Source organism: Puma concolor, chromosome A2 (assembly GCF_028749965.1).
Source record: "Puma concolor isolate L17-30 chromosome A2, mPumCon1.1.hap2, whole genome shotgun sequence".
NCBI lineage: Eukaryota > Metazoa > Chordata > Mammalia > Carnivora > Felidae > Puma > Puma concolor.
The window spans coordinates 24,573,213-24,587,698 of NC_141668.1; the positions used below are offsets into that span (position 1 = coordinate 24,573,213).

General features: G+C 60.0%; 1 protein-coding gene across 2 annotated transcripts in view; it reads left to right on the forward strand.

Moving 5' to 3' along the window:
* Positions 1–14,486, forward strand: part of KCP (kielin cysteine rich BMP regulator) — a 39,304-nt gene that overhangs the window by 17,756 nt on the left and 7,062 nt on the right. Inside the window, exons 19-44 of one of the 2 annotated variants that reach the window (XM_086690672.1) lie at positions 76–182; positions 260–353; positions 1,020–1,193; positions 1,340–1,422; positions 1,575–1,668; positions 1,767–1,955; positions 2,253–2,423; positions 4,156–4,332; positions 4,953–5,038; positions 5,299–5,389; positions 5,522–5,604; positions 5,703–5,796; positions 6,764–6,937; positions 7,125–7,207; positions 7,784–7,904; positions 8,780–8,859; positions 9,058–9,157; positions 9,655–9,743; positions 10,087–10,189; positions 10,278–10,420; positions 10,715–10,887; positions 10,969–11,080; positions 11,167–11,268; positions 12,047–12,211; positions 12,641–12,947; positions 13,101–13,515. In XM_086690672.1, coding sequence (XP_086546798.1) covers positions 76–182; positions 260–353; positions 1,020–1,193; positions 1,340–1,422; positions 1,575–1,668; positions 1,767–1,955; positions 2,253–2,423; positions 4,156–4,332; positions 4,953–5,038; positions 5,299–5,389; positions 5,522–5,604; positions 5,703–5,796; positions 6,764–6,937; positions 7,125–7,207; positions 7,784–7,904; positions 8,780–8,859; positions 9,058–9,157; positions 9,655–9,743; positions 10,087–10,189; positions 10,278–10,420; positions 10,715–10,887; positions 10,969–11,080; positions 11,167–11,268; positions 12,047–12,211; positions 12,641–12,947; positions 13,101–13,351 — 3,446 coding nt within the window. In that variant the 3' untranslated portion in view covers positions 13,352–13,515. Of the gene's footprint in view, positions 1–75; positions 183–259; positions 354–1,019; positions 1,194–1,339; positions 1,423–1,574; positions 1,669–1,766; positions 1,956–2,252; positions 2,424–4,155; positions 4,333–4,952; positions 5,039–5,298; positions 5,390–5,521; positions 5,605–5,702; positions 5,797–6,763; positions 6,938–7,124; positions 7,208–7,783; positions 7,905–8,779; positions 8,860–9,057; positions 9,158–9,469; positions 9,515–9,654; positions 9,744–10,086; positions 10,190–10,277; positions 10,421–10,714; positions 10,888–10,968; positions 11,081–11,166; positions 11,269–12,046; positions 12,212–12,640; positions 12,948–13,100; positions 13,516–14,486 lie in introns of those variants that run through there. The other variant, XM_086690666.1, reaches the window with a different exon arrangement.

Consider the following 14,486-nt stretch of genomic DNA (forward strand, 5'->3'; position numbering starts at 1 on the left):
CTGATCCGGCCTTTCCCCCCTGCTTTGTCCAGCCCACCCGGATCAGCTGGGCTCTGATCAGTCTGCCTCCCCCAGGTGCCTGCTGCCCCAGCTGTGAGAGCTGCACCTACCACGGCCAAGTGTATGCCAATGGGCGGAACTTCACGGACGCGGATAGCCCTTGCCACGCCTGCCGCTGCGAGGTACCACCCCAGGCTTGCTACTGCCCTGCTGAGCCCCTCCTGGAGCCCACCCTCATTGCCCTCTCCCCTGCTCCCAGGCTGGGACTGTGAGGTGCTCCTTGGTTGACTGCCCTCCCACAACTTGTGCCAGGCCCCGGAGTGGACCCGACCAGTGCTGCCCCAGGTGCCCAGGTATGTGCTTATGACACCTGTCTGGCTTGGGGGCCCCGGAGCCAGCTCTCCCATGGCCCCACGGGCTCAACAGATACCCTAGCAAGCAACAGCCTTCTGAGTTGTTTTCAGACACAGCTTGGACTTTCTGGAACTCACAGGGTATGGGTAGGAGGGAGAGTAGAGAGATGTTTATCCCTTCATGTTCCTATATGTCCCTTCCCTCCTGTTCTGTATTTCCTCCTCCAGTACCCTTACCGGTCAGATATATCCCTGTGTCTATATAAAGCAGCTCCATGCCACAAACGTTTGGGTCTGATGCGCGGGAGGCTGGGTGCTAGGGTGCAGTGTAACCTGGTCCCTGCCCCGCCCTCCTGGAGAGTCTGTACCAGAGCGTGTATCACAAACACAGGCACGTTCATGCACGAGCTCCTTGGCTGTTCACCCTCAGAGTCATACACACATGCATCAGGTAAATGGGCTCAAATATGCCTCCACATGCGAGCGTGTGCTCGGAGAGATACCCATGCCTGCATACACAGACCCTTCTTCCGCTCTCTCCGTGGTGCTTCCTGCTAGCATTTCCTCAGTGGCCCTGGACTCCAAGGATAGATGGGCTGTCAGCCCATGCCTAGAACTGTCAGTCCTCGCCCCCACTCCTGCCCCTCTCCCTGCCCCAATGCTCAGACTGCATCCTGGAGGAACAAGTATTTGTGGATGGCGAGAGCTTCTCCCACCCCCGAGACCCCTGCCAGGAGTGCCGGTGTCAGGAAGGCCATGCCCATTGCCAGCCTCGGCCCTGCCCCAGGGCCCCTTGTGCCCATCCACTGCCTGGCACCTGCTGCCAGAACGACTGTAATGGTGAGGTGGATGCCATGGGGAAGGTGGGGGGGGGGGGCGGTCTCCTGGGATGGCTTGGCCCCATCTGCGGGCTTTTAGGGTCGGAAGGGCAGCCTACCCGGGGAGGAATGGGCCCCTCCCAGGCCTATAGCTGCCCCCTCCCCCAGGCTGTGCCTTTGGCGGGAAAGAGTACCCTAACGGAGCAGACTTCCCCCACCCGTCTGATCCCTGCCGTCAGTGTCGCTGTCTGGTGAGTCTGCCACCTGGGTGAGAGGAGGAGGCTAGGGGAGTAGGGGTGGGACTTGGGAGACCAGGAGGGGGCCCCCAAGGTGGCAGTCAGAGGGGTGGGGGTCTCCTCAGCCTCCCACCACTAACCGGCCTGGCGTGGGCCCTCTGTTGCAGAGCGGAAGCGTGCAGTGCCTCTCCCGCCGCTGCCCGCCGCTGCCCTGTCCAGAGCCGGTCCTGCTGCCCGGAGAGTGCTGCCCGCAGTGCCCCGGTAGGATGCGCACCCCTCGGGCAGATCCGCATGGGAGGGAGGGGCGAGCCTCCGCAGCCTCTCCTTGGAGCCCTGACTCGCGCGCGCGCTCTCTGCAGCCACCTCCTCCGGCTGCCCGCGGCCAGGGGGCGGGGTCCCGGCCCGCCACCTAGAGCATTTCTCCCAGCCCGACGACCCCTGCCGCCGCTGCCTCTGCCTCGATGGCTCTGTGTCCTGCCAGCGGCTGCCCTGCCCGCCTGCGCCCTGCTCCCACCCGCGCCAAGGGCCCTGCTGCCCGTCCTGCGACGGTAACTGGCGCCCCCTCCCGGCCTAGGCAGCACCCCACCCCCACCTGCTCCCTCCAGCTCTGCCCCCAGCCTCACCCTACTTCGTCCCCTCTTATGACATGTCCCCCTTCCTCCAGCCCCTAACACTGCGCGACCCCAGTACCCTCCCCCTTCCTCGGGGCCCACCACTCCCACGTCGGGGTTCTCACTAAGAATGTGGGGGGACACCGCCCGGTTGGCAGGGCCAGGGGGGCCGTGGTCCTGGCAGACGGCCACCACGACCGCCACGGCTCCCGCCTTGCTCGCCTGCCCGCCTAGGCTGCCTGTACCAGGGGAAGGACTTTGCCAGCGGGGAGCGTTTCCCTTCGCCCACTGCCTCGTGCCACGTCTGCCTCTGCTGGGAGGGCAGCGTCAGCTGCGAGCCCAGGGCCTGCGCACCTACTCAGTGCCCCTTCCCCGCCAGGGGTGACTGCTGCCCTGCCTGTGATGGTGAGGGGCAGGGGACCGTGGGGATGAGGGGCTGGGAAGGCCGGGTCAGCGTCATCTTTACTGCCCTAGAGTGAGTCCCCAACATCTGTCACCGTAACAGAAAACACTGGACTAAAACCTGGGGTTTCTCCTGCTGCTGATGCTATTTGGCTCTGTGACCCTGGGCAAGTTACATAACCTCTCTGGGCCTAATTTTTCTTAATTGAAAAAATACATTTTAAACTGTGTATTTTTGTAAAACACATATAACATAAAATTTACTGCTTTAACCATTAAAAAAAATTTTTTTTAACGTTTATTCACCCTTGAGAGACAGAGCACGAACGGGGGAGGGGCAGAGAGCGAGGGAGACACAGAATCTGAAGCAGGCTCCAGGCTTTGGGCTGTCAGCACAGAGTCGACGTTGGGCTCGAACCCACGGACTGTGAGATCATGACCTGAGCTGAAGTTGGATGCCACCAGCCGACTGAGCCACCCAGGCCCCCCTACTTTAACCATTTTTAAGTGTAACTCTAATTTTAGCTCCTGAAAAAAAAGAGAGGGTTGAACAAGTCCCACTCAGTTCCCCAGGCTTCGGCCACTCTTGTACTATCTTAGCAACATTTGCTACATACCCTCTCGCACCTGTAAGTTTATTTAGTTAGCTATTTTTCTTCAAATTAACCTTTTATTTTCTTTAAAAAAATTTTTTTAATGTTTATTTAGGTTTTTTTTGAGAGAGAGAGACAGAGTGTGTGCCAGGGAGGGGCACACAGAGAGAGGGAGACGCAGAATCCCAAGCAGGCTCCAGGCTCCGAGCTGTCAGCACGGAGCCTGACGCAGGGCTCGAACTCGTGAACAGCGAGATCACTGCCTGAGCCGAAGTGGGACACTCAACTGATTGAGCCACCCGGGCGCCCCATCCTTTTGTTTTTAAACCTATTTAGAAAGGAGTCTTTATATCATACTGTAAATGAGTTAGATTTTCCAGGAATGAAGATTACCATAATTATTAATACAGTTAAAAATAGAACATTAAATTTGAGTCAGAAACTTTTGCCTGCCAAGGCTTTGAGACGGAGACTTGCCTCTCTCTCTCTCTCTCTTTTTTCTGTTAAGACTTTGTTTCTTTACGGCAGTTTTAGGTTCACAGCAAAAGCAAGAGGAAGGTACAGAGATTTCCCAAGTGCCCCCTGCCCCCAACACATGCACAGCTTCCCTCCTTATCAATATCCCCCACCAGGGATTTGTGGTTACTACTGACACCTCATTATCACCCAAAGCGCCCTCTCAGCAAGTGTCAGAGAGCTGCTTGCTACAACCCTGGGATCCCGTCAGGCCCCTGATTAGTCAAGGGGCTCGGAAGAATATTGGAAAGACGATACCTTGATCAGTGTCTCCGAAGCCATCTCGGGCTATCTCCAGCTGTCCCCAGGTTGGAGAAATTGGTACCTTCTGGCTGGGTGTGGCCTGCTGAGCATCCAACTCTAGGGACAGATTCCTTGTGGGTCTTTCCAGAGAGATTACAGGCTGAAAGGGGAAAGTGTGCCCTTTGGCTGGTACCCCATCTCAGACTCCTTTGCCCCCCCATCTCCTGCCAGGATTGAGCCTTCTCCTTGCCCCCAGTTGCTGGGTCTTTGAGGCCTCAACTGGGGCCCAAGGTCAGAACTGGATGACTGCTCACCTCTCTGCCCCTCCCTGTCCTCTCTTGATTTCTGCCCCCTGCCCTGCCCCTCCCTGTCCTCTCTTGAAGGTTGCGAGTATCTAGGGGAGTCCTACCTGAGCGGCCAGGAGTTCCCGGATCCCCGAGAGCCCTGCAATCTGTGTACCTGCCTTGGAGGCTTTGTGACCTGTGGCCGCCAGCCCTGTGAGCCTCTGGGCTGCAGCCACCCGCTCACCCCGGCTGGACACTGCTGCCCAACCTGCCAGGGTAGGACAACACCTGCCCTTCCTGCCCCTCCTGGAGCCCCCAGGGGCCCAACTGGTCTTAGCACCGTCACCACACAGCAAACCCATGCCCTGTGCTCTCCTCAGACCCCTGAGGATCCACACCCTCCTGGCTGTCCCTGCTGTCTCCTCAAACTGCCTTACACTTCCAGAACTCCCTGCTCTCAAATTGTCTCGTCGCCTTCCTGAGATGTCACATCGCCAGATTCAAACCCATTCGATGGCTCCCATGCCCCCTGAGTGACCAGTCACAAGGGGGAGCGTCCCTCCCGCCTGGCTTGCCTTTGCCCATGCTCCTGAGCCCAGCCCATCTCTTGCCTTCAATTCCGGGTGTGTGTGCCCACTCGTCACGTGGGCCCCACAGGCAGAAACTTCCCAGCGGCCTTTGACCCCACCTCCAGACCTGACTCCCTTCGTGCACTCAGGTCTCGCCGCTCACAGCCTGGCCAAAGCCTCACCTTCCCGGCCACCACCGTGGGCCACACTTATCTCTCCCTCTCTGACTCCCTAAGCGTTGGTAGGGGTCGTCAGGACCAGCTGCGTGTGTGGCCATGGGGGGCTGCCCTGATGGCTGCTCTTTCAATGCATTTCCTGCTCTGCCAGGATGCCTCTATCATGGGGTCACCGCAGCCCATGGAGAGACCCTTCCTGACCCACTCGACCCCAGCTGCTCCCTCTGCACCTGCCAGGTGAGGTGGCCTTTGGGGAACGTGGTGACCTTTCATCCCTCGATCCTCCTCTCTGGCCCGGAAGAGCTCGTCTCCTCACCCAGGTCTCACGGGGGACCATCTAGCGGAAAAGGATTGGCTTCTGGTCTCCTGGGCCGAGGGAGGGAGGTTTGAGCCCGGCAGGCTCAGTGGGGGCATCCTGCCAGGGGGCAGTGTGTAGCCTGGTTTCAGGTTGTGATGACACGGAGTCGGGAAGTAGCAATTGACCTCTCTCCCCCCAGGAAGGTTCCGTGCGCTGCCAGAAGAAGCCATGTCCTCCAGCTCTCTGCCCCCACCCCTCTCCAGGACCCTGCTTCTGTCCTGTTTGCCACAGTGAGCTGCCTTCCGCGTGCCCCAGCCCCCCATGCTCGTCCCCACCCCTCCCCCCTCTTTCTGTCAGGCCTGAGCGAGGTCGGACAGGGCGAGGTGGCACAGCCCCCCACCCAAGAAAGGTCTTTCCCACAGGCTGCCTCACCCAGGGCCAGGAGCACCAGGATGGGGCAGAGTTTGAGGGGCCCCCAGGCAGCTGCGAGTGGTGTCGTTGTCAGGTATGGTGGGGGGGGGGGCGTTGGCGTCGGGGCTAGGTCCCCATGCCTCTGGGGCGCCTGGCCTAGAGGGCAAGTCCCTGAACCTGCATCTCCTGCAGGCCGGCCAGGTCAGCTGTGTGAGGCTGCAGTGCCCCCCTCTGTCCTGCCCACTCCAGGTCACGGAGCAGGGGGGCTGCTGCCCTCGCTGCAGAGGTATGCCCAGCCCCACGTGGCTGCCCCCTGGCCTCTGCCCCCGGGCCCGATGCCCCGTACTGGCCCCCCCTCCCTCTCCTTAGCTCTCCTCCAGCCTTCCCCCCTCCCTGGCCACCCACCTGGCCCTCCCACACCTTGGCCCTGAAGCTCTCATCCCTGCAGGCCTTTGGTTCCTCCTACCCCTCCGTGCCCCTGGCCTGCCCAGACCACACCCCCTCAAGACTGACACCTTCCTGACCACACTAGTCATCATCATAATCGTACCGTGTGCCACATTCTGAGCTCAGCACTTGACACATAGCTCACTTAATCCGCACACGGTCAAATAGGTACTATTATCACTCCCATTTTGCAGATGAGAAAACTGAGGCACAAAGAGATAACATCGCTTGCCTATGGGCACGCAGCTGGTAGGTGGCAGTCAGGATGTGCATCTAAGCAATCTGGTTCTAGAATATGAGCCTGTTTTAGGCTGCCTCCTGGCCCTCACCCTCATACGCTGCTCAGCAGGGTGTAGCTTCCACAGAACTGTCACAACATCTCACGCGCCCTTGAGGTAGGCAGGACAGATGAAATCCCCATTTAACAGGTGAGGAGACTGAGGCTCGGAGAGATTGTTCCTGGGGCACATGGTTAGTGATGGAGCCTTTCATTCATGTCACATGCATTTATTACATGCCTGCTGCATGCCAGGTGCTGGGCTACCACCAACAGTGGCCGCTGCCTGGCACAAGGTCTAACAAGCAAGCAGGCACGGAAGGGGATAAGAACCGGGTGTTCCGACCCTAGCCCAGGGTCTTTCCCGTCCGCCACAGGCAGGAGCACTGCCCCAGGCCATCTTTCCACCATATCCCTATAGATCCCCCTCCTGGCACCCGCATGCCCTGCTGGCCACCCAGGGTGGGGGGACAGGGGCACGCGTGCAGAACCAAGACTCAGAGCGCGTCCCTGCCCACCTGGGACACAGGCTGCCTGGCTCACGGGGAGGAGCACCCGGAAGGCAGTAGCTGGGTGCACCCCCAAAGCCCCTGCTCCTCCTGCATGTGTCACGAGGGTGTCGTCACCTGTGCCCGCGTCCAGTGTGTCAGCTCCTGTGCCCAGCCCCACCGAGGGCTCAGTGACTGCTGCCCTCGATGCTCTGGTACTGGGAGCCTGGGGCCGGGTGAGGGAGGGCGGGGAGGCAGGACTTCTCTCCGGGCTGGGCCGCAGAGACAGGCTGCTCCAGGAGAAGTGACCCCCACTCTTGCACACACCCCAAAATCTGGAGCCGGGGGCATCCCCTAGCATTCTTGCCAGCCTGAAGGCTCCCTGGTCCTGTTCTGCCCCAGACTGTGAACATGAAGGTCGGAAGTACGAGCCAGGGGAAAGCTTCCAGCCTGGGGCAGACCCGTGTGAAGTGTGCATCTGTGAGGTGGGTGAGGGCAACGCCGAGGGGCTGGGCACCACAAAGGGGGCAACCATGGGGAGCAAGCAGTATGCGGGTCAGAGATAGGAATGTGCCCCCCAGGGCCAGGAAGCGTGGGGCAGGACAGGCGCTGAGCGGGGTGGGGGCAGTGGGCAGCCCTCCTGGCTGGAGTTTAGGGTGGGTGTGTATGGGAGGTAGGGGGACCCCTGGGAAGTGGTTGGGGGGCCTGTGAGGGAATAACATTTGAAAGTAATGGTGAGCCGATGAATGACGCCCTGTGCCCAGGGATTTGGCAGGGGAGGGGAGGAAATGGCATGAGAGTGCAGGGGCTCAACACTCATAAGAAGGTTCAGGCCCGGGTAACTGGAAAGAGAAGGGAACGTCATCTCCTGGGACTAGGGCATGGGGTGAGGAGCGATCTGGGGAGACGTTGAGTCTCTGCAGACTGGAGTTTAACTTGCCCAGGGTACACCCAGCCGGAGGTGCAGTAGGCAGATGGAAGGGCTTGGGGTCCAGGGAAAGAGGGTGGCTCTTGGCTTTCAGGGCCCGGGACTCACCCCCTTTGCTCACTCATTTTTGTAGCTGCAGCCTGAGGGGCCCCCGAGCCTTCAGTGTCATCGGCGGCAGTGTCCCAGCCTGGTGGGCTGTCCCGCCAGCCAGCTCCTGCCCCCTGGGCCACAGCACTGCTGCCCCACCTGTGCCCGTGAGTCCCTGGATGTGGGGGTAGACAAGAGGGTAGGACTGCCATCCCCAGAGTGACACTGGAAGTCAGTCGCTCTCCTCTACAGCCCTGGCTTTCACCGTTTTTTGAGTCCAGTGGACTATTCAGGAAGCCCTGGCTGGTGCGGCCTGCACCTCTCCCCCACCCCCAGAGGGGGGACTGGGGAAGCTGGCAGGGAGGGATCCCTGGACTCTGAAGCCAGGCGCAGTGTGTGGAGCATCTTGCCCAGCAGGTGGCGCTGTGGGATGGGGTTTTGCAGGTTGCGGGCTTCTTGAGGGCCGTAATGTGAGGCCAGAGGGGCTACAGAGGTGGGGAGGGGCTACAGAGGTGCCATACCCTGTACTTGGTGTTTTTAATAAACACTATATCATTTAATTCTCATTTACCCAGTGAGCGGTGTTATTATTCCCTTTTACAGATGAAAAAACTGAGGTTCAGAGAGATTGATTAGTCTGCCCAAAATGGCCCAGGCACTGAATGCTGGAGCCAGGATTAGAACCTGGAGTACCTACCTGGCTCTCTGTGCTTCCTTGTGCTGTTTTAGCCAGGTAATATAAGAGGAAATAGGAGAGGGAGCAAGCGAGGCCGGCAGTCTGAGGGTCCTTAGTGACCTTAAGCTAAGGAAGCCACACCTTGTCCACTCCCAGGCCCTCCACCCTAGTAGTCTGCAAAGTTCTTTTTCAAAAGCCCCAACTTTTCTTTGCGGACCCAAGAGGAAGGAGGACTCGTCCTCTTATCAAGGTGCTGGGGATATGGGTATGTCCCAGGCCCAAGAAGTCTGGGGACACAGCGGGTAAGTGGGCTTTTGTCCCCTGCTTCCCCTCTCCGTCCCCGATGCTGAACTCTTGTCTTCACAGAGGCGCTGAGCAACTGCACAGAGGGCCTGCTGGGGTCTGAGATGGCCCCGCCGGACCCTTGCTACACCTGCCAGTGCCAGGTGAGCCCCCCGCCCTGGGGATTCCCAGAGCTCTCTCTTCTTCCTCCTCTGTGCACTGTGGCAACAACTCCCCTCTTGCCACTCCAGGCTCCCCGCCCACTCCGACACGCGTCCGCACACCTTGAATATCATATCTGGCCTCCACCCTGCTCCCTCCCTGTTCTTCTCTACTGATGGCGTTCACATGCCCTTCCACAGGACCTGACATGGCTCTGCATTCACCAGGCCTGTCCTGAGCTCAGCTGTCCCCCATCGGAGCGCCACACCCCCCCTGGGAGCTGCTGCCCCGAGTGCCGAGGTAAGTGCCGGCCTTGACCTGCATCCTGTGAACACGAGCCCAGGGGGGAGACAGGAAGGGTGGCATCCAAAGGCTAAGGGGGCAACCTGAGGTCTGTACTTCAAATGTGGGCTTCGTTCTCTTGTCGAAATGAAGGGTCATTCAGTGGGGTGCAGAAGGTAGAGGAAAGCAGAGGATGAAGTCTGGATACTCAAGGCCTGGCCTGGGGCTTGTCACTGGGCTCGGAGGCCCCAGGCCCATTGGACAGGCATTGCACTGAGCTGGCAGCTGGCCCATGGGAAGGTTCCAGCCTGTGACTCTTTGGGCTTCCAGGACCCTTTCCACTTCCCTCGCACTGGTTGCCGGGCCTGCCATCTGGTAGGTCATCTGGATACCGGTTGCAGAAATCAGCACCATCAGGGTGCTAGCGGAACGGCGCGGGCCTTCAGGGTGCGCTCCAGGGAGGAGGATGCAGTTGGGAGGACCATGCTCCCCCCTCCTCACTTCTTCCTCCTCAGAATGTGTGGTGGAGGCCGAGGGCCGGAGAGCGGCGGATGGAGAGAGCTGGCGGGACCCTAGCAACGCTTGCATTACTTGCGCCTGCCATGTGAGCTGGGGGTGGTGGGCAGGTAGAGGGTGGGGAGGAGGACCTTACAGATGGATAAAGGGAGGAGTCTCAGGACACTGGACCAGTGAATATGGGGTCTTTGAGGTAATTAGTAAAAGGCGCCCCCTCTGGGTGAGAGCGGGCAGTGGCATCCCTGTGCCGGGGCAAGGAACTAAGGGCTGGATTTCATCCCCCACTGGAACATGAAATGGGTGTTCTTGTAGGGCAGGGGCAGAGAGAAGGGGCTGCTGCCTCAGACTGTGACCCAGAGGCTCCCAGAAGTGTGAGGCCAGGCACCCCAGGCCCTGCAGGAAGTCCCTAGAGCAATGACATCTGTCCTCAGCGGGGCCGCGTGGAGTGCCACCTGGAGGAGTGCCCCGCCCTCTCCTGCCCCCAGGGCTGGGCGAAGGTGCGAGAGGCTGGCAGCTGCTGTGAGCGATGCCAAGGTGCCAGCCAGAACGATGGGAGTTGGGGACGAGCGAGACCCAGTGTGAGGGACGGGCAGTTGACCCTACCCCGCTCCTGTCCCCTCAGCCCCCGCCCAGTCGTGCGCGCACGAGGGCCGGGCTGTGGCCTCCGGGGAGCGCTGGGCCGTGGACGTTTGCACCACTTGCTCCTGCGTGGCAGGCACCGTGCGCTGCCAGAGCCAGCGCTGCCCGCCGCTCTCCTGTGGCCCCGTGAGTGCCGCGTCTAGGGCGGTGGGGTGAGTGGGCATGTGGCAACGCCTTCCTGGTAAGACCCGGCGGGAGGAAGGAGGCAGCGCTTGGGTAGCAGCCGCGGCGCGGTTGGGAGGGGGGCGGGGAGAGAGACCCAGCGGCCGTGCAGTTCTAGGCGCGGCCACAAGGCGGTGCCCTGAGCCCGCTTGCGGTGAGCCGGGGAGATTCCCGGGAGATCCTCGGTCCCAGGGGAGGCTCTGAGAGGGGCACCGCAGGGAGGGCGAAGTGTCTGACGGGATCCGGGGCTGAGGCCAGGACGAGGCCCCCGCCCTGAGTCCCGGCAGCTGCTGCCCCCGCTGCCTGCCCCGACCCGCCTCCTGCATGGCCTTCGGAGACCCTCATTACCGAACATTCGACGGCCGCCTGCTGCACTTCCAGGGCAGCTGCAGCTATGTGCTGGCCAAGGACTGCCGCGGAGGGGACTTCAGGTGCGCAGCCCCCTCTGCCTTCTCCCTAACTCCCCACACCTGTCCCTGCTGACTACTGCACCTGGGCCTCTCACGCCACAGCGTGCACGTGACCAACGATAACCGGGGCCGGAGGGGTGTGGCCTGGACCCAGGAAGTGGCGGTGCTGCTCGGGGACGTGGCGGTGCGGCTGCTGCAGGGCAAAGAGGTCACGGTGAGCAAAGCTGAGGACCCAGGGATGGTCGGTCCCGTGCTTTCCGCTGTCCCGACGTCGGCCCTCCTCCTGCCTCCCTCCTCCAGGTGGACGGGCGCCCTGTGGCCTTGCCCTTTCTGCAGGAGCCGCTGCTGTACGTGGAGTTACGGAGACGCACCGTGATCCTGCATGCCCAGCCCGGGCTCCAGGTGCGGCGCAAGGGCCAGTGGGGGTGTGGGAGCCTTGGACCTGTTCAGGCCTCTGTCTGTAGAGGGAGTGGGAATACCAGCTGGGTCCCGTGCCAGATCAGGCCAGTGAGGTCAGAAAGTTCTGCTGGATTCTGAGGGGAGGAAAGGAATCATGGTCGGAGACCTTGGGTGCAGGGAAGGGAGGTCTGAGCCTGGTTCCTAATCTTGATTCAGTCACCAACGCAGTGGGACTCTTAGGCCAGTACCAACCCTCTCTGGGCCTGTTTTCTTATTGGTAAAAAGGGGGAACAATTGAGGGGATGCCAACTAAGGTCTACGTGGTTTCTGAAATTCCTTCCAAATCCCATGTCGAAGAGTAAATTTCTCCCTGCCTTCGGCAAGAAGTACAATTTGTAAATTCCTAAAACAAGTCTCGTCGATACTTCTGATCTGGACTCTAATTGTGCTTCATCCTCTCTAAGGCCCTAATGCCCATGAGAAAGTGAATCTCTGAAGCATTTCACCAGGGGGCCCAGTTCAGGGGTGCCGATGGGAGAAGGTGCCCTCCTGCCGGAGCTGTGGGCAGCTCTTCATGTCTTCTGTGTGTGCCCAGGACTCACAGAGCACGTGCCAACTTGGCTTTGGCCAGGGCAGCCTCCTTTCCACGGGGAACCTCTACCCTCCCATTCTCCTCACCCACAGCATGGAGTGTGCTGACAGTGCATGGGGCCAGGGTGGACCCTGGGCTTCTGGGGGTCCCTACCTTTCCCCATTCCCCGATTCCAACCTCTCTGCCCAGGTGCTGTGGGATGGGCAGTCTCAGGTGGAGGTGAGCGTGCCCAGCTCCTACAGGGGCCAGATGTGTGGGCTCTGTGGGAACTTCAATGGCTTTACCCAGGATGATCTGCAGGGCCCTGAGGGGTTGCTCCTGCCCACAGAGGCTGCATTTGGGAATAGCTGGCAGGTGAGTGGCACAGGAGCCGGGTGGCTGAGTGTGATCATAGAGCAGCCCTCTTATGTGGAAAGGGGGGTGGGCACGAGGTGGGCTTTGCAGCTTCAGGGTGATTTGGGGGCTTCTTGCTTCTGTCGTGGTGCTGGGGGAGGCAGCGTGGCCTGTTGAATGAGGCCTCATCATCCGAATCCTCAAGCCCTGCCTGGCCACTCACTGGCTGTGTGACCTTGGGTGAGTCACTTAACCTGCTCTGGGCCTTAGCTTGTCCAGCTGTAAAATGGGGACAAGGAGAAAGTAGCTGGTGCTTTCCTTTGCTATTCTTGTAGGGAGATTTTTGGAGCTAAACCAAAATATTTAGTGGAAAGTGTTTTTGAAGCACGTAGCACACAGAGATCAGCCGCCAGTGGATGCTGTCACATCAGGGTCACTCTTGCCATCTAGGTCCCAGAAGGGCCGGGACCCAGTCGGATATGTTCCAAGGGCCGCGAGGTGGATCCGTGCAGGGCAGCGGGTTACCGTGCCAGGCGTGAGGCCAACGCCCGGTGTGGTGTGCTTAAGTCCTCCCCGTTCAGTCGCTGCCACTCTGTGGTGCCACCAGAGCCCTTCTTTGCCGCCTGCGTGTATGACCTATGTGCTTGTGGCCCCGGCTCTTTGGCTGACGCCTGCCTCTGTGATGCCCTGGAAGCCTATGCCAGTCACTGTCGCCAGGCAGGGGTGACACCTGCCTGGCGGGGCCCCACACTCTGCGGTGAGGGGGAAATGCCCAGCGCGAGTTGGGGAAGAGGGTGGCACAGGTCTCAGGTGTGGATGTGGTAGGAACAGGGTGGACCGCAGGGGTGAGCAGGGCACCTGGAGTGCTGCCGGGGTGCCCCTGTGACCCTGCCTTCCACTCCACCTGCAGTGGTGGGCTGTCCCCTGGACCGCGGCTTCGTGTTCGATGAGTGTGGCCCGCCCTGTCCCCGCACCTGCTTCAACCAGCACATCCCCCTGGGGGAACTGGCCGCCCACTGTGTGAGGCCCTGCGTTCCTGGCTGCCAGTGCCCCGCGGGCCTGGTGGAGCACGAGGCCCACTGTATCTCACCCGAGGCCTGCCCCCCAGTCCAGCTCACCGGGGACCTGCCACCCAGGCCTCCGCCCAGCCCTGGCCGGTAGCCAGGACACCAGGACTCATCAGGTCAGAAGCCTCTCCTCTGAGAACAGCTCCCACCCTGGCCAGAGCCATGGAAAGAGTACCCCACCCAGGTGCTGGGGTCCTGTGTCCCACAAAGACCTCATCATGTTCAATCAGAAGCAGTAAAATCGGGGCCTCTCCTACAGCTTACTTGTGTCTATGTGTCTTTTCTCCTGGTGCTGGGATGGTGGGGGCTTGGAATATGGGGTACAGCAGCGGTTAGTGTCCCCAGGATCAGAGAGGTGGCAGCTGTGGGAGCTGAGCCTTCACTTCTTGCACTTACCATACCCTGGTGTTGCCTGGGAAACCCTGCAATGGAAGGAGGACCTAGGTATCCTGATCCCAGCTCCGTGCTCACACTATGTCACAAGCATAGCCCATGGTCCCCACATTGGTACCTCTGTGGATCCATGTGGAATCCTGTTAGGAGGCTGAGGGGCACGGAGAAGGGGCTCAGTTTCCCCACATGGCATTCCCTTTCCTCTTGATTTGGGGAATACCAAAGGCTAGGCACCTCCTGGGCTACTCTAACACCTGGTGACATAGGGACCCCATGCCTGGGGTGGGGAACAGAAAACACAACAGACTGTGATGAAATATGGACACACGTGCACACACACACACACACACACACACCTCAGAAACCCAGGTAAACATGTGCAGCACATGCATGGGCCCATGTGTGCATTCACAGCCACACCCACCCTGGACGGACATGTGAGCAGGAGACATCCTTGTAGGGGAAGGAGCACAGGTTTTGAAATAGACAAAAAGTCTATTTCCTTGAAAAGTCTGTCTTCAAAAAGAACTCTAGTTTTTTTGGCTGTGACCTTGGTGTTTTAGGAACCTTGGCTAAAAGATCAGGGTGGGGGGGTCCTCCATTCTTATTGCCAGGTCCCTAATCTTTCAACAGGAGTGAAGAGAGAGTATTGGGCTAAACTGAGATGGCCTGCCCTGCGAGCTTAGCCCGCTTCTGCTGAGGCCCACCAGAGAGAGGTGGCCTCTTTCTCTCGCGGAGCCGTTTCAAAGCAGCAGGCATGCAAGGCTGCTCGTGACAGCACAGCGTGTGAACGTCACAGACCAGCTCGTGTGTTTGCACCTCCCCTCGTTGTGACC